The 25,877-nt window shown below is 46.2% G+C and overlaps 1 protein-coding gene across 1 annotated transcript in view; it reads left to right on the top strand.

Annotated features, from left to right (window-relative positions):
* Nucleotides 1-25,877, top strand: part of PSMA1 (proteasome subunit alpha 1) — a 123,236-nt gene that overhangs the window by 23,938 nt on the left and 73,421 nt on the right. Inside the window, exons 2-3 of the mRNA XM_030201041.1 lie at nt 96-140; nt 16,361-16,462. Of these exons, the coding sequence (XP_030056901.1) occupies nt 96-140; nt 16,361-16,462 (147 nt within the window). The remainder of the gene's footprint in view (nt 1-95; nt 141-16,360; nt 16,463-25,877) is intronic.

Genomic DNA, 25,877 nt, shown 5'->3' with positions numbered 1-25,877 from the left:
TTAATGTAAATGAGCTGGAAAAACTGTTTAAAAACAGTATTTCTGTAGCTGTACATGCTTTTTTATGCTTACGTTCTGCTTTTTTTTCCTTGTAGTTTCGCAACCAGTATGACAATGACGTGACTGTTTGGAGTCCCCAGGTAAAATATTTGGTTTGCTTTGTGTGGGTTTGCTTGTTTATTCTTAATTTTTTCTTTTCTATAGCCTATAGTTGCCACTAGGACACTTAACCATGTAGAGCCATAAGCGAAAGTATGGGGGTGAGCCTTAACAGACATAGACACCGCGGGAGGTGGTGGAGATGAAAACGGTAACGGAATTCAAACATGCGTGGGATATGCATAAAGGAATCCTGTGCAGTAGGAATGGATCCTCAGAAGCTTAGCCAAAATTGGGTGGCGGAGCAGGTGGGGGAAGAGAGGTTGGTGGTTGGGAGGCGAGGATAGTGGAGGGCAGACTTATACGGTCTGTGCCAGAGCCGGTGATGGGAGGCGGGACTGGTGGTTGGGAGGCAGGAAATACTGCTGGGCAGACTTGTACGGTCTGTGCCCTGAAAAAGGCAGGTACAAATCAAGGTAAGGTATACACATATGAGTTTATCTTGTTGGGCAGACTGGATGGACCATGCAGGTCTTTTTCTGCCGTCATCTACTACGTTACTATGTTGTTATGTATTATATCCTTTTCCCTTCACAGACATGAAACTTTGTAACTGCATTCCAAGATACTTTTTATTCCTATCTTCCTGCAGCCCTGGGCTCCACAGTCCCAGTGTGCACTAATTTTTGTCTTTAAGGCTAACCAAAACTGTGTGTGGCCTCCAGGATTAGGATTTCTCAAGGTCCCTAGGTAAAATTGGCCTACCTCAATTAAGCTTCTGCTGCTTGCATATGGACTGCCCTTGTCCTCTTTGGTCTCCTTGTGCTAAATTTTTATCTGGCTACCTGACCACGCCCTCTCAGCTGTGCCTTGACTGAGCCACACTTTTCTACTCTGTACTGCAGGATTTAATGTGGCTCTGTGAGGGAGTGTTAAGGGGAAACAGTTAACTTCCTGTAAACTTTCATAATCCTGTTGAGTAGGAAGCAGCTTTCTATGTAGACAATTATCCATGCTATATTCAACCGACAGCATTACTTCAATCCATACAACTTCTAGGATAAGCAGCATAAAATGTATTGTACTGTTTTGGGATCTTGCCAGGTATTTGTAACTTGGATTGGCCACTATTGGAAACAGGATGCTTGGCTTGATTGACTTTCAGTCTGTCCCAATATGACAGTACTTATGTTCTTAACGCATGTATTTATTTTTTACATTTATTAACTACATAACCAGCTTACAATGCCCTTGGTGAGGTACAGCATCATAGACACAGTAATATGCTATCAAACACCACACAATTTGTCACTCCCACCCTTGCCAGCCGTTCTGTTTGTAGGAACCAAACCTTGAACCTAAAGCACAGGTTGTATTGCAGCCTTGTGATGATGTTTGTGATTATTTGATGCTTACCGGTGTCATTGCACTGGAGGCATTTCTGTATACAAAACCTCTATTTCCTTGTCATCAAGCAGATGAAGCCATTACGTATGGGTTGTGTTTATCAACCAGCGGGGGGAGATAGAGAGCACTCAACTTTTCACAGTGCCTCATGGCCAGCTAGCTCCACTGCCTCTTCAGTATTCTCTATCTCCCCAAGCAGGGTGGCTGCAGCTTCTTCGAGCTCCATCAAAAATCTGCCTGGGGGTGGCTCCTGGCTTGCCAGTTGTTAGCTGGGGTGTTAGAGGCTATAGCAGCTTCACTTTGAAGGCACATAGGTCAGCCCTTTCCCTGCCTTACCCATGCCCCTGTGGATGTGGACATATTAGCTTGCTTTTCCCTGTCCTTTCCCACTTAGTGGATGCAGGCACATTGGTTCGCCTTTCCCTGCCTTTCCCACTTATCTGAGCCTCCAGAGTGATTTTATTTAACTCTTTTGCCTCTGCTTTCCTCACAGCGTTAAAAAAAAAAAAAAAAAAAAAAGTTGCGTCGCGCTTTAGCGCAGCGATCTTGGAAAAGAGGTTTTTTTCCTTGAGATTCTTCTGCAGGACCGGAGCTGTGATACTCGGTCTAGTGAGGTAAGAGTGTTTTCTGACTCCTCCGGGGTGGGCCCGCGACCGGGACGTTTTTGGCGCGAACCGCCATTTTTGGCGATTGGCTGCGGAGACTAAAGCGCTGTTCTAAATGTGGCAAGTGCAAATCAGCAATGGGGTTCTGTAATTCGTGCTGTACAGAAGGTAGAGCCGGCCCGAGCATGGCGAGCGGTGATCTTTCGCGCTCTGAGCTGGCAGCGGACGCCATTTTGGATTTTCCGCATGGTGCGACCTCTGTTGCGACGGAGAGCCCTGAATCCAGGAATCTGAGTGAGGCTAATAGAGCTGATAGCCCTGTGCAGGATCCGGGCGGTCAGGGAGCGGTTTTCTTTTTTTTTTTTTTTATAAAATTTATTTATTAATTTTCAATTATACAAAACATTGCTCTGAGTTACAGCTTATCATCATTCACATCATATTGCTGTAATTCTTTGCATACTCTAGCTATAATTCCCTCTCACCCCTCTCCCCTCTCCCCCGTATCATGGTGGTGCTAGTTTCTGTTCATGTAATTATTCATACGGTTGCCACAATTTGTTAAAGGCTCCCATTCGCCCTCTTCTCATAGCTGTCAGTTTCGCCATCTGGTAGAGGAAGTCTACTTGCTGCAAGACCTTCCACATCTCAGGCGGCTGTGGATTTTTCCAGTCTCTGGCTATAGCAAGTTTGGCTGCCACCAGATATTGCGTGGCTAGCTTGTGTTGAGGCCCTGTCGTTGTATCCGGTTTGAGATGTAGAAGGCAATGTTCCGGTCGGTATGGATAGGGACATTGAAGAACTGTCGTTATCAATGTGATCACAGTCTTCCAATAGTCCGTTATCTTGGGGCAATCCCACCAAATATGTATAAACATGCCTCTAGCCCCACACTGTCGCCAACAGTCTCCTGATGCCTCTGGGTATATATGCTGTAATCTATCTGGCGTATAGTACCACCAGTAATAAATTTTAAATCCATTTTCAATTGCATTTTGAGCCACAGAGGGTTTAAACAGATAGCGGTAGCCCCTCTTCCAACTTTCTCTTGAGAATGTACCCTTCAACGCTCCCTCCCATCTATTGGTATAAATTCCCTGAGGGTCTGTGCGCTGAAGTAGTGCTAGGTATATGCGTGATATACTTCCCCTACCCCCTCCTTTTCCCAATGCTAATTCCAAAGATGTTTCCCCCAGTTCCAACTCTTCTCGGGCCTTGGTCTGAATATAATTGCGTACACAGCAATAAAATACCTGATCTCTAGCCTGCAACCCGTATTCCTCCTGTAATTCTGTAAAGCTTATCATCTTGTCATCATCCCATAATTGACCCAGCTTATGTAGCCCCGCCCGTGCCCAATGCTTGAAAGTTATCTCAGTGGCTCCCAGTGGGAAACCTGGTGCCCTGCTTATCCCTGTCTGATGGAAATATGTGTGCTCTGGGAACCATTGCTTCTTAATTTGGTACCAGGTGGATAAAATGTGCCTGATTCCAATGGGCATCCCTTGCCCTATACTCCTCAAATCCTTACTTGGGATCCACAGGATATTCCCCACCTCTCGCATCCCAAGCCAAGCCCTTTCCCAATGTAGCCATTTTTTGTTGACTGTCGGGTGCCAATCAGCAAGGATTCTCAATTGCGCTGCTTGGTAATATAAAAAGAAGTTGGGGACTCCCATCCCACCCCTTTCTTGTGGTTGAAACATTATGGCACGCCTCACCCGTGGTGGCCTTTTCCTCCAAATAAAAGCAAACATCTTTCTATTGAGGCGTGTAAAGAATCTCTGAGGGATTGGAATAGGGAGCGCCATGAACAGATATAGTAGTTTAGGCAGTATCATCATTTTAATGGCATTAATGCGCCCCATCCACGAGATGTTTAGACCTTCCCATCTATCAAGTTAAACTATTAACTCTGTCCGATGAAAATTTGCCTCATATAGATCATCCACTTTGGGAGTGATCTGTATCCCCAGATATTTAATAGATTTTGTGGCCCATACAAACGGGAATGCTGCTTTCATATGCGCTATCTCATGACCAGGTACTGTAATGGTAAGTAATTCTGTCTTATTAATATTCACCTTAAATCCCGACCTTTCCCCATATTGCATCATTAATTCTATATCCCGCTGCACCGATGGCTCAGGGTTCGTCAGTGTCATCAGCACATCGTCTGCAAATAGCATTAGCTTGTGTTCCCTCTTCCCTCTTACCACTCCTTTTATTCCTGTATCTGCTCTAATAATACAGGCCAGTGGTTCAATTGTTAGGACAAACAATAGTGGTGAGACTGCACAGCCCTGTCTGGTGCCTCTTTGGAGTTTAATAGGTACTGAATAGGAACCATTGACTTTTAGTACCGCCAATGGAGCCTGGTACAATAGTTGCAGCCACTTCAGATAACAGCCCTCTATCCCAACCCTTTGTATCATTGCAAATAGGAATGGCCATTAAACCCTGTCGAATGCTTTTTCTGCATCGACTGAGAGCACTACAGCTGGCTCCCGCTTGTGTCTCACCTGTTGAAGTATATGCAGCAAGCATCTGATGTTATCAAAGGCCTGATGCCCTGTTATAAAACCCACCTGATCTTGATGAATTAGCTTGGGCAATACTATTTGCAGCCTATTCACTAGAATTTTTGTGAAAATTTTATAATCTACATTTAGGAGGGAAATAGGCCTGTGGGCCCTTCCCTGGCTTGAGCAATAGGATCACCGCTGCCAGTCTCCATGAGTATGGCAGCTCTTGTGCTTGATCAAAGGTTTGAAAGAGCCGCAATAAGAGTGGTGCCAAAATATTGGCATACAATTTGTATATCTTAGCAGGGAACCCATCGGGCCCAGGAGCCTTAGCCTGCGGAAGATCTTTAATCGCATCCTTAATCTCCTCTAGCCCTATAGGCGTCGAGAGTTTGTCCCTTTCCCCTGGTGACAGCTTGGGTAACTCTATCCCCCTCAGGAATTCTTCTATATTATTGGGGGTTACCTCCACTTCAGATTTATACAGGCTGGTATATAAATCATGAAAAGTAGCTTGAATGTCACCTGTCAATGTAACAGTCTGGCCTTGTTGGGTTATAAGACTATGGACCTAATTACGAGACACCTGCTTTTTCAGCTTATTCGCTAATAGTCTACTCGCTTTGTTACCCATCTCATAATATTCTTGTTGCACTTGCTGCAATTGATGAGCCACCTCTGCCATTTGTAACTCATTGAGTTGTAATCTATTTTTATGGAGCTCGATCATTGCCTTCTTGTCCCCGGGATCAGCTTTATGTTTTCGCTCTGCCTGCTGAATCTTAGGGAGCAGTTTTCTCCCCTGATTTTGTTTTAATGCTGCATAGGGCATACATGCTTAAAAGAGCTCTGCCACAGGGATTTTCGGACCCTCTGCCTGCCCCCCACCCGGTGGATCCTGGCCTTTTGGAGTTGGCTTTGCCTGTTTCTTATCCTCCTGATAAACGCAGAAGGGCTAATTCCCCTTCTGAGTGTGGCGCACCCCCCCCCTTGTCCCCCCCGTGGTCGGGCTATGAGGATTTTGAGGTATCTGGCAGAACTTCTTGGGCTGAGGAGCCAGAGTCGGGTGCAGAATTGCCACAGGAGCTTGATGATCCGTCTGCGGTGAGGATTTTCCACCACGAGGAGCTGCCAGCGCTTATCAGATGCCTTACAAGCCCTCTCGATTGAAGATCCTGGGAGTGGCACAGCCTCCTCTGTTAATCCAAGGATGGCTAGTACCAGAAAGCCTGCTCGAGCCTTTCCTTTGCATGACTCCATCCAAGAGCTTATTTCGGCTCAGTGGGCTGACCCCGAGGGACCTTTGAAGGTTGCCAGGGCTATGGGGCAATTATACCCTCTGAGTGAGGAACATTTGGCTCGCTTTGCAATGCCTAAAGTGGATGCCCTGGTCACGGCTGTGACAAAGAGAACTACCCTCCCTGTTGAAGGAGGTGTTGCCCTGAAGGATATTCAAGACCTTGAATTCAGCTCTGAAGCGGTCCTTTGATTTGGCAGGTCTCACTGTTCAGGCGTCTGCATGCAGTTGTTCTGCTGCTAGAGCCTGCCTGGCTTGGTTACAGCAGGCAGTGGAACAGCCCGGTGATGGAGTGGAGACCTTATCTGAAGAGGCTCCGCGGATGGAGTCAGCCTTGTCCTTTTTGGCTGACGCACTTTGATATGGTCAGAGCTTCGGCTAAACAAATGGCTGTAGCAGTGGCGGCTCGCCGCACTCTTTGGCTACGACATTGGGCGGCGGACATGGCCTCTAAGCAAAAGTTGGTAAAGTTGCCCTTTCAAGGCCTTCTCCTGTTTGGTGAGGAGCTGGAAAAAATTGTTAAAGGCCTGGGGGATTCCAAACCTCAGCACTTGCCCGAAGATAGGCCGAAGCCTTCCTCTTACAGACCTCGCTTCCGTGAAGCTAGAAGGTACCGCCCGGGGCGTGCTGCTGGGTTCACTTCTCGTGCCCGCTTTCAGCAGAGAAACTCCTTTCGCTCGGACAAACGTTCCGCAGCTGCTGGTTCAAGGCCTGGAGTTCAGGGGTGACCCTCAATGATGGTGCGCCGGCCCCCTCCTCGTTTCCTGTCATCGGAGGAAGACTTTCCCTCTTTTTCGAGGAGTGGGCCTAAATCTCCGCAGATCAGTGGGTCTTGGACCTGATCAGAGACGGATACCGAATAGAATTCGATGCCCCAGTGAGAGACGTGTTTGTGGAGCCCGATGCGGTTCTGCCGCCAAACGGGCGGCGGTAGAGGAGACTTTGCACAGTCTGTCCTGGATAGGGGCTGTGACCCCGGTGCCTCCCGCCGAAGAAGGTCTAGGCCGCTACTCCATTTACTTTGTGGTGCCACGAAAAGGCGGGTCTTTTCGCTCGATCCTGGACTTAAAAGAGCTAAACAAGTCCTTAAGAGTGCGGCATTTTCACATGGAAACCCTGCGCTCCGTCATTGAGGCGGTACAGCCAGGAGAGTTTCTCACATCTCTGGAACTGAAAGAAGCTTACTTGCACATACCAATTTGTCCCCCGCACCAGAAGTTTCTGCGGTTTGCGGTGTTGGGAAAACATTTCCAGTTTCGGGCTTTGCCTTTTGGCCTTGCCACAGCTCCCCGAACCTTCTCCAAGGTAATGGTGGTAGTAGCTGCCTTTCTCAGGCGAGAGGGTATCCAGGTTCACCCGTACCTAGACGACTGGCTCATCAGAGCAGACTCAGAAAAAGAGTCATCTAGCTACAGCCAGAGTGGTTTCAGTCCTTCAATCTCTGGGCTGGGTCGTCAATATGGCCAAAAGTTACCTGACCCCCTCGCAATCTCTAGAACATAGTAACATAGTAGATGACGGCAGAAAAAGACCTGCATGGTCCATCCAGTCTGCCCAACAAGATAAACTCATATGTGTATACCTTACCTTGATTTGTACCTGCCTTTTTCAGGGCACAGACCATACCAGTCTGCCCAGCAGTATTTCCCGCCTCCCAACCACCAGTCCCGCCTCCCATCTCTGGCTCTGGCACAGACCGTATAAGTCTGCCCTCCACTATCCTCGCCTCCCAACTACCAACCTCTCTTCCCCCACCTGCTCCACCACCCAATTTTGGCTAAGCTTCTGAGGATCCATTCCTACTGCACAGGATTCCTTTATGCACATCCCACGCATGTTTGAATTCCGTTACCGTTTTCATCTCCACCACCTCCCGCGGGAGGACATTCCAAGCATCCAGAATATTTGGGGGCCAGGTTCGACTCAGCCTCGGGCTATGTGTTTCTTCCCGAGCAAAGGCGGTGCAAGCTTCAGAATCAGGTCTGTCTGCTCCTGAGGATGCCCCGCCCGCGAGCTTGGGACATTGCCCAGCTGTTGGGATCGATGACGGCCACCTTGGAAGTGGTGCCATGGGCGAGAGCGCACCTGAGACCTCTACAGTATGCTCTACTTCAACGATGGTCTCCAGTATCTCAGGATTATCAGTGCAGACTTTCTTGGCTCCCTGCAGCCCGCCTCAGTATGGAGTGGTGGCTCTCGGACAGCATGTTGCGGCGGGGAATGCCGCTGGCGCTTCCCAATTGGTGCCTAGTGGTGACAGATTCCAGTCTGACGGGCTGGGGTGCTCATTGCCAGGGAAGCATGCCCAGGGTCTGTGGACGCCCGACGAGTCGGAGTGGTCTATCAACCGCCTAGAGTTGAAAGCGGTGTTTCTGGCTCTTTTTGCCTTTCAAGTGACCCTGGAAGGATTGGCTGTCCGAGTGATGTCGGACAACACGACAGCAGTGGCCTACATAAATCGACAAGGCGGCACTCAGTCCAGAGCTCTAGCCGCGCAGGCCGAACAAATTTGCCACTGGGCTGAGTTGCATCTACAGTCCCTGTCAGCAGCTCACATTGCAGGTCAGAGCAACGTGCAAGCCGACTAAGCAGGCATCAGATCGATCCAGCGGAGTGGGAACTAGCAGACGATGTATTCCTGCAGATATGTGCCAAATGGGGCAAGCCAATGATGGATCTTATGGCGACCAGTTCCAATGCCAAAGTCCCGTGCTTCTTCAGCAGACTGAGGGATCCTTGCTCTGCCGGGTTGGATGCCTTGGCTCAACCCTGGCCCCTGGGCTTGCTGTATGTCTTCCCTCCGTGGCCCTTGATAGGGCGAGTGCTCCTGCGGATTCGGCTGCATCCAGGAGAAGTGGTGCTCATCGCCCCGGATTGGCCCAAGAGGCCTTGGTATGCGGACCTCCGACAGATGCTGTTGGAGGCTCCCTTTCCCTTCCGTGCGAGCACCCTGTCCAGTTTGGAACCTGGGGCTAGTTTTGAAGGCCCTGCAGGCTTCTCCTTTTGAGCTTCTTCGGCGAGCATCTGAGAAAGATTTGACACTAAAGGACATTTTTCTTGTGGCCATTACTTCGGCGAGACGGGTGTCAGCTCCAGGCGCTGTCCTGTAGAGACCCATTTTTGCAATTCTCAGAGTCCGGGGTCACGGTTCGGACCGTGCCTTCCTTCATGCCTAAGGTGGTTTCAGCGTTTCACCTAAACCAGCCTATTTTCTTGCCCTCCTTTGATAAGGAGGAGTTTCCAGAATCTTTTGGGCAGTTGCACCTCTTGGATGTGCGCAGGACTCTGCTGCAGTATCTGCGAGTTACTATCTCTTTCAGGATCTATGATCATCTGTTTGTTTTGCTATATGCGTCTAAAGCCACTATTGCCCGCTGGCTCAAAGAAACTATCTTTTCAGCTTATCTGCTTGCCAGCCGGTCTACTACTACTACTACTATTTAACATTTCTAAAGCGCTACTAGGGTTACGCATCGCTGTACAATTTAACTTAAAGGACAGTCCCTGCTCCAAGAGCTTACAATCTAAAGGACAAGTGAACAGTCAGTCCGATAGGGGTAGTCAAATCGGGGCAGTCTGGATTTCCTGAAAGGTGAGAGTTAGGTGCCAAAGGCAGCATTGAAGAGGTGGGCTTTGAGCAAAGACTTGAAGATGGGCAGGGAGGGGGCTTGGCGTAAGGGCTCAGGAAGGTTGTTCCAGGCGTAGGTCTCCGCCTGTAGCCTTTAAGGCGCATTCTACCAGAGCGATTTCTTCCTCTTGGGCTGAAACTGGAGCACTCTCTCGTCAAGAGATATGCAGTGCAGCAACATGGGCTTCTAAGCTCTCTTTTGCCCGACATTACAGGCTGGACGTGGCTGCTAGGAGGGATGCGTGTTTTGGAGCACAAGTGCTAGCACGTGGTGTGACCTGTTTCCACCCTATATAGGGATTGCTTTGTTACATCCCATACGTAATGGCTTCATCTGCTTGATGACAAGGAAGGGAAAATTAGGTTCTTACCTTGGTAATTTTCTTTCCTTTAGTCATAGCAGATGAAGCCATGAGCCCTCCCTGTATGATTGTGTGTATGCTGTGAATCTGTTTCAGGTTCTGTTCTTGTTTCCTGAAGTTCCTTCCTTGGGAGAAAGTTGGAAAACAGTCTTCAGGATTCATGTTCACTTATAGGAGGATGCGTCCAGTCCCTCCAGGAGGTTGCGTGTAATCCCTCCAGTTATACAATAAGGAGGACGAGTTTATTTCCTCCAGGAGGATGTGTTCATTCCCTCCTTTTGAGTACATGCCCTTGTTAAGGGGCCATCGTTCGCTGTGAGGAAAGTTCATGTTATTCCCATTGCGGTTTGCCATACTGCTGTGGAAGCTTCAAATACTGAAGAGGCAGTGGAGCTGGCTGGCCATGAGGCACTGTGAAATGTTGAGTGCTCTCTATCTCCCCCTGCTGGTTGATGGACACAACCCATACGTAATGGCTTCATCTGCTATGACTAAAGGAAAGAAAATTACCAAGGTAAGAACCTAATTTTCCCCATATTGAATCATTTTCATGTTTACCTTCATCACCGTTTGGTTTTCGAGCCTAGCATAGTACTGAGTCTCTCTTACTCACTTTGACGTCAGTTGTTTCTAGCGATTTATGTAAGGGCTAACAGGTCTACTCTTGTTGCAGTATGATATTTCTGCTGCTTTTGACTCTGGACCATGGGTTTCTGCTGACATGACTGAGTGAATTTTGTTTAGTAGGTCCTGTTTTGAATTGGTTTGAGTTTTTGTGTAATCGTTCATAATGTGTTTGAAGTCTAATAGCTGGTGTTCGGATTGTGGAGTGCCCCACTATCCCCTATACTATGTAACCTTTTTATGAACGTCCTTGGATCCATTTCTTTTAACAATGGAGAATGACTGTCAATGACCTCTTGATGTTGGTACCAGTTTGCACTGCTTTGTTTTATTTATTTATTTATTGCATTTGTATCCCACATTTTCCCACCTCTTTGCAGGCTCAATGTGGCTTACAATACATCATGAATAGTGGAAGTATATAATAAAATAGACATTTAGTATTATAGAAAGGATCTTGGATAAACATGATGATAAAAAAGCATGAGGTTTGTATCACAAGCTAATATTACAAGGCAATACTGGATATATGTGGAGGGGTTCACATTTGTTGATCTTTGTGGTATGCCTTGTTATAAAGAGATGGGTCTTCAGTAGTTTACGGAAGTTGATTAGTTCATAGATCGTTTTTAAATTGCGCGGTAGCATGTTCCAGAATTGTGTACTCAAGTAGGAAAAGGTTGATGCATGCGTTAGTTTGTATTTTAGACCCTTACAGTTAGGGAAGTGAAGGTTGAGGAATGTGCGGGATGATTTTTTTAGTGTTCCTGGGTGGTAGATCTATCAGGTCTGACATGTAGGCAGGGGCATCACCGTGAATGATTTTGTGAACTAGGGTACAAATTTTGAACGTGATGCGTTCTTTGAGTGGGAGCCAGTGTAGCTTTTCTCGTTGGGGTTTAGCGCTTTCATATTTTGTTTTACCGAATGAGTCTAGCTGCAGTGTTCTGGGCTGTCTGGAGTTTCTTGGTTATTTGTTCTTTGCAGCCAGCATAGAGTGCGTTGCAGTAGTCTAGATGACTGAGTACCATCGATTGTACTAGGTTACGGAAGACGTTCCTTGGGAAGAAAGGTCTTACTCTTTTTAATTTCCACATTGAGTGGAACATCATCTTGGTTGTGTTTTTCGCGTGGTTTTCAAGTGTTAGATGTCTATCAATGGTAACGCTAAGAATTTTTAGGGTGTTCGAGATTGGAAGGTTCAGTTTTGGTGTGTTAATGGTGGTGAATTTGTTCGTGTTATGTGGAGAGGTAAGTATTAGGCACTGGGTTTTTTCTGCATTGAGTTTCAGCTGAAATGCATCTGCCAATGAATGCGTGATATGTAGACTTTAGTTGATGTCATTGGAGATTTCCTGTAAGTCTTGTTTAAATGGGATTTTAGATCGTTATGTCGTCTGCATATATGTATGGATTGAGGTTTTGGTTTGATAGTAGTTTGGCCAAGGGTATCATTATTAAGTTGAATAAGGTCGGTGAGAGGGGGGATCCCTGTGGAACTCCGCATTCAGGTATCCATGTGGCTGATGTAGTCGAATTAGATGTTACTTGGTATGATCGTGTGGTTAGGAACCCCTTGAACCAATTGAGGACATTGCCTCCAATTCTGAAGTACTTGAGGATGTGTAGTAGTATTCTATGATCCACCATGTCAAAGGCGCTGGACATGTCAAATTGTAGAAGTAGTATGTTCTTGCCAGTTGCGATCATTTGTTTGAATTTTGTCATTAGAGTGACTAGTACTGTGGTTAGACTGAAATCCTGACTGGGAATCGTGTAGTATTGAGAATTTGTCTAAGTAGTTTGTAAGTTATTTGGTCACCAACCCTGCTGTTGTTTTGGTTATTAAGGGAATGGATGCTACTGACCTGTAGTTGGTTAGTTCACTAGCATTTTTCTTTGCGTCTTTGGGTATAGGGGTGAGTAGAATGTTTCCTTTCTCCTTCGGGAAGAGTCCATTTTGTAACATATAGTTCAGGTGGTTCGTAAGCTCTGTTATGAATTGTTGAGGGGCAGATGCCATTACGTTGTTTGGGCATATGTCTAATTTGCAATGAGATTTGGCAAATCTTTTGAGCGTTTGGGAGATGGGGGTCCTCCGATAATATAATATCTTGAAGTTGGTCCAGGTTCTGTCTGCTGGGTATACACCAGGGTCTGGGTCTAGACAGTCGAGGAGTTCGGTGTAGTCGATGGAGCTGGCAGGTATTTTAAGTTGTGGTTGTACGATTTTCTCATTGAAGTATTTTGCGAGATTGTCTGCTCCTGGTGTGTCTTTGTTGTTGGTTGTGACTGGTGTAATATCTAATAGCTTGTTCACGAGTTGGAAGAGTTTGTGTGTCCTTGAAGTTTGGCCCAATTACAGTTTTGTAATATAGTCTTTTGGTTTGTCTTATTGTGTATTTGTATTTTCTTTGAAGTTGTTTCCAGGCGTTAAGTGTAGGGTCATCTTTCTTTTTCTTCCATGCTCGTTCTAACCTTCTAACTTGTGTTTTTTTTAGTTTTTTCAGTTCTCATTGAACCATGGTGTTGAGCTCTTTCTATGTGAGGTTCTAGTTTGAATTGGGGCAATGTTGTCTAATATTGATCTACATCTATCGTCCCATTTAAGGAGGAATTAGTTTGTGTCTGCCTTTATTGTCCATCTGTTGTGGTAAATTTGTTGCCAGAATGTTATTGGGTATATTTTTTCTCTCGTGGAATAGATTTTTCGTTCTTGTTTATTAGAGTCTTTCGTTCACCATTGGAGGGAGATGTATGCTTTATAGTGGTCTGACCACGGTGCTGGTGTCCATTTTGTATCTATTAGTTTAAGGTTAGAATCGGGATCGAATTTGTGTGAGATAAAGTCTAGTGTGTGTCCTTTGGTGTGAGTTGGTTGCGTGTTAGGTCCATGGAGGTCCCATAGTTGTAGAAACTCTTTACGTTCTTGTGTTTGTTAAGGTAAGATCTTCAAGATGTAAGTTAATATCTCAGATTATGATTAGGTTTGAGGTGGAGACACAAGTGTTCGAAATAAAGTCCATGAAGTGTGTGTGGGCATCTTGCCAGTTACCTGGCGGTCTGTAGAGTAGAATTGCGTTGAGGTGTTCTTGCAGATTTGGGTGATTGATTCTGACCGAGGCGATTTTGAGTTGTGGCAGAATGGATTCAGCTGTGGTTGTCATGGTGAACTCGGATTTGTATATTATGGCTATTCCTCCTCCTCCTTTTTCCGTTTCTTGTCCAGTGGGTAATTTTGTACCCTGGTGGGCATAAATCTAGGATTATGGGGTCTTTAAGGTCGTGGATCCAGGTTTCAGTGATGAATAGGAGGTCGAGGTTGTCTGTAGTGATCCAGTCTGTTATGATCTCTGTTTTATTTACTACTGATCTGGCGTTTACGTATCCCATTTGGATTGAGTGATGAGGATGAGGTTTGATTTGGGGCATAGATGTGTTAATTTTTATTAGTTGCCTGTTTTCTTGGCATCTGGTTTTATGTCATGTCCTTTATTTCCTTTCTGTTGGTTTTTTCCGTATGTGTTTGTTTTTCCTTTTAGTTGGTTGTTCCTTTGGTCTGGTGAATTGTGAAAGGGTTGTTTATCGGGCTTGAATGCTGTGGGTAGATTGTTGTTTAAGTTGGGAGTGGTCCATACGTGATAGATTAGGGGTAGGAAGTAGATTATCATGAGCAGTTTGTTGATATTCATGTTGGCTATGGTTCGTGATATTTATTTGTGCCTAAGGGTATGAGTGTGATTTTGCATTGTCAGCATCAGCAGTGTGAACGTTAAGTAGTGAGTAAATGTAGTTTTAGGCAGTGTTCGCATTTAGCAGTCTTAACATTAAGCGGATGTTTGGAGGATACTTTTGATCGGGTCTTAGATTGCATGGACAAAATTCAGAATTGGTCCGTAGGAAATTAAATCCCACTAAAACTAAGGTGCTCTAGTTTTTCTAATTCTCCGTTGACTATTCTTGATATCATACTGCCGTCAGATGGAAAAACTTGAAAGGTGGAAAGAGTCCAGGTTCTAGATGTAATACTAGATTCTTCGCTTGTTTATAAATCTCAAATACAAAATCTATGGAGGCAAACATTCTATTGTTATGAGACAGTTGCGTCTGCAGAGTGACATTTTTCAGTATTGGTCCAGATGATGGTATTGTCTCATTTGTACTATTGTAATTCTCTTTATGTTGTGTTGAGTGCCAAACTGTTATGTAAATTGCAGATGATTCAAAATTCTGTATGTTTGGTTTTACAGTTGAAAAATATGATTTCATATCTCAATATAGTAGAAAATTACACTGGCTTCCTCTAAGGGCTCATATTATTTTTAAATCGGTTTGCTTGATTTTTTTTCATGCTTTAAATGGTAGTACCTCAGAGTTTTCATCTCTTTCAGATTGTTTTTTCTTTCTTCTCAGCTAAGGGATAATTTTATATTAAAACGTCCTGCTTTTACTGCTGTTTGATGGAAGCGTCATTGTTCTCTAATCAAGCTATTACATTTTGGAATGTGCTTTCTCTTTGTATTAGTTCTGAATTTAATTATATTCAATTGTGTAAAACATTGAAGGCATTTTTATTTGACAAATTTTGATTGTTTTATTTTTAAATATGTAGCTCATATTCTGAGTTTTTCTTTTATAAACTGCCTTGAGCTTCATGCTGTGACTAGCACAGTCAATAAATTTCAGACTAGATTAGATTGGGGTCATACTTCGTAGAAACCATTTGCAAGGCTGTGATATTGGACATCTGTATATATATTCATATTCTGTTATTGTCTAGAGCAGTACTCCAGATGTGTGTGTACGTTTGACCAGACAACCCTATAAAATCTTTAGGGATTGGAATCGAACTCTTCTCCCCCCCCCCCCCCCCCCACCCACCCAATACACACACACAAACCGTTCTCTTTCAGTTCCATTCTGTTTAAAAAAAAAAAATAGAGAGATGGATAGGACTTATTGCTACCAAAGTATTTGGTGTGGGCTTGTTGTAGTGCCACTCGTTAGTGTTTCCACTTTTATTATTGAAGGCAGCCTGTTGCTAGGGTGTTTCATAATGACTGTGAGGATCTAGCAGCCATGCTTTTCTTTGGAAAGCATGATGTTACTGACCTGTGCAAAGTGTTCTCTGAGGACAGCAGGACTTAAATCCTTAAAACCCTCCTACCTCTCCAAGAAGTTGTATTCTTCTAGCTTGTAATGGACTGAGGAGGTCCTGTGCGACCACGCACACAGGAAGAGGTGCACATGAGTGGTGAGCCTATTCAAAGGCTTTTGGAAAAGTTACTTGTGCTCTTATCATGCTGGGTTCTGTTGGTGGCCACCCTTAGGTGAGGTTTTGTCTGCTCTTCTTGGAGAACTTACACAGGTAAGTAACTTCATGTTCTGTGTTTGTGTTTGGTGAGTTCAGATGCCATGAGCCTTCAGTCACAATTTTCCTTTTCCCAATTTTATATCACTACCCAACTCATCTGGTCCAGTCATTGCAGCAGTAATTCTGTGCAGGGCACATGCACTAGGGTGCCTTCCAGAACCCTGTATTCATAGGCCCCTAAGTGTTGCTGTGGCACGCTAAGCACTCCCTCCAGGGCTATGAATGCTTCCTCCATAGCATCCCCAGTGGTCTAGGGAGCAGAACTCCTGACTTAGAAATCTAATGCAGGTCCTGAGCGTGGTAATAACATAACACAGCTGCTTGTCTTTTTATGTAGATATTTTTTGCTAATTAAGTTGTCTATGGATTTTTCATTGTTAAGGAAAAATTACTTTTCACCTTCACTTAACAAGTGCTTCTTATTATGTTTCTTTACTAGGGCCGGATTCATCAAATAGAATATGCCATGGAAGCAGTAAAACAAGGCTCTGCTACTGTTGGCCTTAAATCTAAAACTCATGCTGTCCTTGTAGCTCTAAAGGTAAACCAGAAAGCTGTTTTTATGGCCTTGTCCAAACAGAAGTCTTGGGATATGCAGTTTGCCTAGCTTGTGTTTGTAGTGTCATGTGTGTCCAAAATATTTTTGTGAAACTTCTTTCAGGTGATGAATAGTCCCATGAAAGTAGGGAGGAAGCTGGGAATTACAGGCTGTTTGTTTGACCTCAGTGGGAAGTACATTGGTGTTGCTACTGAAATAGAGAGTTCTGCAGCTTTTTGAAGCCAGTATAATACAGAATCCAGGGCAGCATGTTTTTAACATGAAGCAGATGTTGGACATCTGATCAATTTCTTTAAGTAGGTGACCAGAGAGATGGATTAGGAGAGCGCATCCTTAGGGCCCTAAATTAGCTGGGCTAGAAACTAGTTGAGTGGGAAGCAACAAAGGGTGTGTCTGGGGGAGGGAAAAGGAGGAGGAGTGGAGGTTGCTATGATTTGAGGTTCGGTTTCAGTCGAAATTGAGTTTCAAATTTCAGCCACAGATTCAGTTTTCACTGAAATCAGAAAAAAATCGGTTTTGATCCCTTTTAATCTCAGTGCAAGCTTACTTAGGGTTCCTTTTACTAAGGTGCACTAATGATTTAGTGCATGCTAAATGTTAAGAAGCCCATAGGAATAAAATGGACTTCTTAGCGTTTAATGTGTGCTAATCTTAGTGTGCACTAAATCTATTAATGCACCTTAGTAAAAGGATCCCTTAGTGATCTCACTGATGGGAGCTGATAAAGAAGTCAGTCCCAGTTGTCAGTATTGAATTGATTATAATTTGGGGTATTAGGGCGTGGGTTCATGCTTGGGATTAGGGTGGTTTATATCGTGTTAGGTTGTTTGTCCTCATTTTTTTGGACTTTCTTGTAATGTTTCTTTACTGAAATTGACGGGAAGCTTTCCTTATTTTGTTTTCTTTGAAATAAAAATTTAGGGCCCTGTTTACTAAGCCGTGCTAGAGATGCATTAGCTTGCATTAACCGTGTAGACGCAGTGGCGTACCTAGCGTAGCTGACACCCGGGGCCGGTCATTTTTTTAACCCCCCCCCCCCAAAATCCAGTACTAGGCATGCCGAGAATACAAAACACTCAGGACCTATAGAGCAATTCTACCATACCATAAGCAGTCATTTCTACGAGTCACACAAGGAAAAGGAAAGCATCTTAAACACTACAGTGAGCACTAGAACATCAATTCACCTATTGTAAAACGAAACCAGACAGAATAGTACAAATCGTAGATCCTGCACAGTCAATGCCAACTGAAAGCCATGTCTTTTTCACAAACACAGATACACCCTAATCCACTATAGAATAAGTAATCATAAACTTTCTATTTAGACAAAAATTAAACTGAACCCCCAATGCCAGACTCTGCATACAATGCAACACCACAGAAACAGAAACTGTCCTCTAGTACTGTGCAAAATATAAAGACAGCAGATGTAAATTTGAAAAAAAACTAACAAGTACCAATCACCACTTTACAAATTAACAAATAGAAATAAAACAAATATAGAACGTAAAATACCATTTTATTGGACTAATACATTTAGCTTTCAGAGGCCAAAACCTCCGTCCTCAGGTCAGTACAGTACAGTGCTGTTACAGTATCCTATCCTGACCTGAGGAAGGGGGTTTTGTTCTCCAAAAGTTAGTCAAAATGTATTAAAATTAGTCCAATAAAAAGATTACCTTGTTTACATGTTCTATTATAAACATTTATTAACACAGCTACAATACTACTTTATCCTAAAGCAAAAAACAAAAATATATATATTATTTACAGTTTGTTGTCTCTGGTTTCTGCTTTCCTCATCTTCTTTTCACCGTCTTCCTTCCATCCAGCATCTGTCTTCGTTCTCTGCCATCCAGTGTCAGCCCTCTCTGCTGTCTCCTCCATCCAATGTCTGCCCTCTCTTCATGCTCCTTCCATCCACATCTGCCCTCTATTTCTGCCCCTTCCATTCACTGTCTGCCCTTTCCCTTCCTTCCATCCACTCCACTGTCTGCCCTTTCTCTCTGCCCCTTCAATCCACCATTTGCCCTCCCTCTCCCATCCATCCAGGGTCTGCCCTCCCTCTCGCTCCCCCTTCCATCTAGGATCTGTCCCCTTCTCCCCTCCCGTCCCTTTCTCCCCTCTGAACACTCCCACCCGAGTCCCTTTCGCCCCTCTCCTTCCCCACCTCAGTCCCGTTCTCACTACTGTCTGAATCGGCGAAGCAGCATCGCAGGCAGCGCCTCGTCTGCCCTGCTGCTTGTAAAAAAAATCAGATCTCCTTCTCCTCGTCTTGATGTCGACTCGGGCCTTCCAATCAATCACTATGTCCCGCCCGCCCTCGTGGAAGTTACCTTAGAGGAGGGCGGGACATATGATTGATTGGAAGGCCCGAGTCGACGTCAAGACGAGGAGAAGGAGATTTGATCTTTTTACAAGCAGCAGGGCAGACAAGGAGCTGCCTACGATGCTGCTTCGCCGATCTTTGTTTAAAGGAGGCGGCGGGAGCGGAGCACCCCCCACCCACTGGCACCCGGGGCGGACCGCCCCCACCGCCCCCCCTTGGTACGCCACTGTGTAGACGCCCATGATATTCCTATGGGCGTCTACACAGCGCGTACTAAAAACGCTAGTACACCTTAGTAAACAGGGTCCTTATTGTTATAAAAAAGAAAGGGATAGAGGTGAATGGATTTCACTCCAAGAGAAAGGGGCATTACTAGTGGTATTGTACAAGGATCAGTCCTTGGTCTTGTTCTTTTCTATTCTGATAGAAGATCAGCAAAAATGATTTTTACTGTTTGTGTGTTTTATTGTAACTCCCTAGGTTATGGGTGGGCTATAAATGCAAAAATAAATACATTTTAAAGGAATTAAGGTGGTAGTGACTGAATTTTGGTTTTGGGTGGCCTAGTGGTTAGGGTGGTGGACTTTGGGCCTGGGGAACTGAGGAACTGAGTTTGATTCCCACTTCAGGCACAGGCAGCTCCTTGTGACTCTGGGCAAGTCACTTAACCCTCCATTCCTTGTCATCAAGCAGATGAAGCCATTACGTATGAGCTTCGGCTAAACAAATGGCAGTAGCAGTGGCGGCTCGCCGTCGTCTGTGGCTACGACACTGGGCAGCGGACATGGCCTCTAAGCAAAGGTTGGTGAAGTTGCCTTTTCAAGGACTTCTCCTATTTGGTGAGGAGATAGAGAATACTGCTACTGCCATTTGTTTAGCCGAAGCTCATACGTAATGGCTTCATCTGCTATGACTAAAGGAAAGAAAATTACCAAGGTAAGAACCTAATTTTCCCTTGCCCCAGGTACAAATAAGTACCTGTATACAATATGTAAGCTGCATTGAGCCTGCCATGAGTGGGAAAGTGCGGGGTACAAATGTAACAAAAAACAAAATCCCGGCCTGAAATCCGAAATTGGCTTTGTTTCGGTTTGACCGAAACTGTGTGGTGTATTCAAGGAGGTTAGATTGAGAGTACGAGGCTATCTAGCCAAATATATGGGCTGAAGCAAGTAGGCGGAGATTGCCACCACACTGGTTCACCTAAAACAATAGCAAACACTATTGAAATCAATAGTAAAAGATGATTAGAAATAATGGACTACCTATGCGTTGTCCATCTGTAGAAAGTCTAAAGCTATTCCAGTTGTATAGACAGTGTCTTAAAAGGTGGAGGACAAAAGATTTTGGGCCCCACTTACTAAGCCGTGCTATAGGTGCGATAACATTAGATATCCATAGGGTGTCTGTAGCATTAGTGTGTGCTAAATTTTAGCATGTGCTAAAAATTCTAGGGTGCCTTAGTAAATAGGACCTTTTTTTTTTTTCTTAAACTTGACAGCTTTTTAATTTATTTGAAAGCTTCCCATATATAGATATTCAGTTTTGATTTAATGATATTTGTATCACTCAAACAGCTTAAATTATTGTAGCTGGTGGAAGCAGCACTAATAAAGGCTGTATTTTGTGCTCATTTTTCTACACTGTTCTATGGAATACAGTAATAACGTGGCCAAATTTCAGTGAGGATATCCTGTTTACTGATGGGTTCATCTTAACTGTTGTGATCTGCCTTGGGGAAGCCTGCTGTTATAAAACTTGGAAGTAAAATTAAACTCTCCTTTCTTTGGGGTACATGGAGTCACATCTTCACCTCATCTCTTTTGTACAAATGGATTATTCTGTTTTGAGCATGTTTCAGGGACAAGTGGTTTTCATAAGTCAAAATAATAAAAAAAATATTTTCTTTCATGCAGCGCTCTCATTTGTTTATGGGCTTATATATAAGCCCCTAATGCAGTCTATTGGCTTTCTTATATTTTGTCCTTGTGGTGACTTACACTGTGCCAAAACAAATACAGTGAGACAGAATAGTAGAATTCAGTAACATTCAAAACATATTAACATTATAATTGTGTTTGCATTTGGGTAATAACAGAAAATGCTGTTGAAAAATGACTTGAAGAAATAAATTTCACAGAACTGGAAAATGTTAGCACATTTAGACTGACTCTAGACTTCTGCATGAAGGTAGCTGTGCCCTCATTATTGAATTTCTCTCTTTTAAATAGTAATAAACAATATTAAATTCATTTTTATAATATACCACTGCATTCCACAAAACAAGCAAGTTCCCACACCCCATTTTTCTCTTTTGATAGAGGCACAGGAAGAAAAAAAATGAAAAGATTTTAAATGCTCCCAGGTTTCAACCTAATTCATATTTAATGTGGGATATGTCATAAATAAATAGATATATAGAAACTCTGAATGTTGAGCACCTGATTCTTATAATATCTGTTTTAGTGGCCCCTTTACCAGGAGAAAAAAATGCACGAATACAGCACGTGCTAGTGAGTTGCTATAACCAGCTCTTACAAATGACACTTCCTTGTCATCAAGCAGATGCAGCCATTACAGATGGGTTGTGTCCATCAACCAGCAGAGGGAGATAGAGAGCACACTTTTTTTTCAGTGCCTCATACCAGCTTGCTCCACTGCCTCTCTTCAGTATTCTCTATCTCCCCTAGCAGAGTGGCTGCAGCTACTTCGAGCGCCATCTAAAATCTGCCTGGAGGTTGCTCCTGTGCTTTTGCCAGTTGTTAGCAGGGGTGTTGGAGGCTATAGCAGCTTCACTTTAAAGGCACATAGGTTCGCCCTTTCCCTGCCTTACCCATACCTCCGTGGATGTGGACACATTGCTTAGCTTTCCCTGTCCTTCCCCACCAACAGTGGATGCAGGCACATAGGTTCGCCCTTTCCCTGCCTTTCCCACTCACCTGAGCCTCCGGAGTTCTATTTACCTCTGCTTTCCTCACAGCGTTAAAAAAAAAAAAGCGCTTAGACGCTGGAACAGAGGTTTTTCCTTGCCTTTTTCTGTGGGACCGGAGCTGTGATACTCTGTCCAGTGAGGTAAGAGTGTTTTCTGACTCCTCCGGGGTGGGCCCACGATCAGGGTGATTTTGAATTTTACCGCCGTTTTCGGCGATTGCTGCAGAGACAGTAAAGCGCTGTTCCAAGTGTGGCAAGCGCAGATCAGCAGCGGGGCTCTGTAAATCGTGCTATACAGACGTTAGAGCCGGCCCGAGCATGGCAAGCGACGATTCTTCGCGCTCTGAGCTGGCAGCGGGCGCCATTTTGAATTTGCCACATGGCGCGACCTCCGCTGAGACGGAGAGTCCTGAGCCTGGGGGGAGGCCTAGGAGTGAGGCTGATATGGGAGCTACTAGGTCTCCCACAAAGCCCGGCATGGGCCTCTTCTAATGCCCCCCCCCCCCCGGTGGATTCTAGCCTGGGTATGCCCTCTGAGGCGTTATTCCCTAATAATTGGCAGAATATGAAGCGCAGAAGGGCTCATTCCCCTTCAGAGAGTGCTGCACCTCCATTTCCCGCCCCCCCCCCCCCGTGGTCGGGCTGCGAGGATTCGGAGGACTCTGGCAGGCCTTCATGGTCTGAGGAGCCAGAGTCTGGTGCAGAAGTGACTCAGGATCTGGACGATCCCTCCGCGGTGAGGATTTTCCACCGTGATGAGCAGCCAGCGCTGATTTCTGATGCCCTGCAGGCTCTCTCTATTGAGGACCCTGCCAGTGGCACAGCCTCCTCTGTGAATCCTAGGATGGCTAGTACCAAAAAGCCTGCTCGAGCCTTTCCTTTGCTTGACTCCATCCAAGAGCTTATTTCGGCTCAATGGGCTGACCCTGAGGGACCTTTGAAAGTTTCCAGGGCTATGGGGCAATTATACCGTCTGAGTGAGGAGCATATGGCTCGCTTTGCTATGCCTAAAGTGGATGCCCTAGTCACAGCTGTGACAAAGAGAACTACCCTCCCTGTTGAAGGAGGTGTTGCCCTGAAGGATATTCAAGACCATAGACTGGAATCAGCACTTAAACGGTCATTTGAAATTGCAGGTCTCACTATTCGGGCGTCTGCATGCAGTTGTTATGCTGCTAGAGCCTGCCTGGCTTGGTTGCAACAGGCAGTGGAACAGCCCGGTGATGGAGCGGAGCCCTTTTCAGATGTGGCTCCGCGGATGGAGTCGGCCTTGTCCTTTCTTGCTGACGCCCTTTATGATATTGTCAGAGCTTCGGCTAAACACATGGCAGTAGCAGTGGCGGCTCGCCGTCTTCTTTGGCTACGGCATTGGGCGGCGGACATGGCCTCTAAGCAAAGGTTGGTGAAGTTGCCCTTTCAGTGCCTTCTCCTGTTTGATGAGGAGTTGGAAAAAATTGTGAAGGCCTGGGTGAGGCTAAACCCCAGCGCTTGCCCGAAGATAGGCCTCGGCCTTCCTCTAAGGGTGCGGCGGTCCACTCCTCTTACAGACCTCGCTTCCGTGAAGCTCGAAGGTACCGCCCGGGGCGTTCTGCTGGGTTCACTTCTCGTGTCCGTTTTCAGCAGAGGAACTCCTTTCGCTCGGACAAACGTTCCACAGCCCTGGCTCAAGGCCTGGAGTTCAGGGGCGACCGTCTCAATGATGGTGCGCCAGCCCTCTCCTCGAGTCCTGTCATCGGAGGACGTCTTTCCCTCTTTGCCGAGGAGTGGGCCAACATTTCCTCAGATCAGTGGGTCTTGGACCTGATCAGAGACGGTTACAGAATAGAATTAGACGCCCCTGTAAGAGACGTGTTTGTGGAGTCCCCATGCGGTTCTGCCGCCAAACGGGCGGCGGTAGAGACTTTACAAGGTCTGATTCAGATAGGGGCCGTGTCCCCGGTACCTCCCGCCGAACATGGCTGCGGCCGCTACTCCATCTACTTTGTGGTGCTGCGAAAAGGAGGGTCTTTTCGCCCTATTCTGGGCTTAAAAGAATTAAACAAGTCCCTGAGAGTGCAGCATTTTCACATGGAAACCCTGCGCTCCGTCATTGCGGCGGTACAGCCAGGAGAGTTTCTCACGTCTCTGGACCTGAAAGAAGCTTACTTGCACATGTGATGGGAAAGCATTTCCAGTTCCGGCCCTTTCCTTTTGGCCTCGCCACAGCTGCCCGCACCTTTTCGAAGGTTATGGTGGTTGTAGCTGCCTTTCTAAGGTGAGAGGGTATTCGGGTTCACCCGTACCTGGACGACTGGCTCATTCGAGCAAACTCTGCTGCAGAGAGTCAGCATGTAACAGCCAGAGTGGTCTCAGTACTTCAATCTCTGGGCTGGGTCGTCAATTTGGCCAAAATTCACCTGACCCCCTCGTAGTCTCTAGACTATTTGGGGGCCAGGTTCGACACAGCCTCGGGGTATGTGTACCTACCCGAGCAAAGGCGGTGCAAGCTTCAGAATCAGGTCCTTTTGCTCCTCAGGATGCCCCGCCCGCGAGCTTGGGGACATTGTCCAGCTGCTTGGATCGATGACTGCCACCATGGAACTGGTGCCCTGGGCGAGAGCGCACATGAGACCTCTACAGTATGCTCTACTCCAAAGATGGTCTCCAGTTTCTCAGGTTTACCAATGCAGACTCTCTTGGCTCCCTGCGGCCCCTGACTCGGCATGGAGTGGTGGCTTTCAGACAGCATGCTGCGGCAAGGAATGCTGCTGGCGCTCCCCGATTGGTGCCTAGTGGTGACAGATGCCAGTCTGAAAGGCTGGGGCGCACATTGCAAGGTGAAACATGCCCAGGGTCTATGGACACCCGAGGAGTTGGAGTGGTCCATCAACCACCTAGAGTTCAAAGCAGTGTTTCAGGCGCTTCTGGCCTTTCAAGTGACCCTGGAAGGATTGGCTGTCAGTGATGTCGGACAACACGACAGCAGTGGCCTACATAAATCGACAAGGCGGCACTCAGTGCAGAGCTCTAGCCGCGCAGGCCGAACAAATTTGCCACTGGGCCGAGCTGCATCTACAGTTTCTGTTGGCAGCTCACATTGCAGGTCAGAGCAACGTGCAAGCCGATTATCTAAGCAGGCATCAGATCGATCCAGCGGAGTGGGAACTTGCAGACGAAGGGTTTCTGCAGATATGTGCCAAGTGGGGCAAGCCCGTGATGGATCTAATGGCGACAAGCACCAATGCCAAAGTCCCGTGCTTCTTCAGCAGACGGAGAGATCCTCGCGCGGCGGGGTTGGATGCCTTGGCTCAACCCTGGCCTCCGGGCCTACTGTATGTGTTCCCTCCGTGGCCCTTGATAGGGCGAGTGCTCCTGCGGATTCGGCTGCATCCAGGAGAAGTGGTTCTCGTCGCCCCGGATTGGCCCAGGAGGCCTTGGTATGCGGACCTCCGACAGATGCTTGTAGAGGATCCCCTTCAGTTACCTCTGGTTCCCAACCTGTTGTCACAGGGTCCGGTGACCATTGAGGACGCCGGACGATTTGGTCTTATGGCCTGGCGATTGAGAGCGCGCAATTGAGAGGCAGAGGCTATTCCAGTAAAGTAATTACAACTCTCCTGCAAGCCTGCAAGCGTTCCACTTCCGTGGCTTATGCCAGGATTTGGCGCCAGTTTGAAGTCTGGTGTGCTTCCAGAGAGATCACACCCCTGCGGGCGCCTGTCTCGCCGATTCTGGACTTTTTGCAGGATGGTGTACAAAAAGGCTTGGCCTATAAATCCCTGCGGGTGCAAGTGGCAGCGTTGGCCTCCCTGTGTGGCAAGGTTGAAGGTGTGTCTTTAGCTGCTCATCCGGATGTGGCACGGTTTCTTAGAGGAGTGCTTCGGCTCCGTCCTCCCGTGCGTGCACCTTGTCCAGCTTGGAACCTGGGGCTAGTGCTGAAGGCCCTTCAGGGTGCTTCCTTTGAACCGCTTCGGCGTGCTTCAGAGAAAGGTTTGACACTGAAGGCCGTCTTGTTAGTGGCCATTACTTCGGCGAGACGGGTGTCAGAGCTCCAGGTGCTGTCCTGTAGAGACCCTTTTGTGCAGTTTTCAGAGTCCGGGGTCACGGTTCGGACCGTGCCTTCCTTCTTGCCTAAGGTGGTTTCAGCGTTTCGCC

This window comes from Microcaecilia unicolor, chromosome 4 (assembly GCF_901765095.1).
Source record: "Microcaecilia unicolor chromosome 4, aMicUni1.1, whole genome shotgun sequence".
NCBI lineage: Eukaryota > Metazoa > Chordata > Amphibia > Gymnophiona > Siphonopidae > Microcaecilia > Microcaecilia unicolor.
This window is presented reverse-complemented; position numbering and strand designations above follow the sequence as displayed.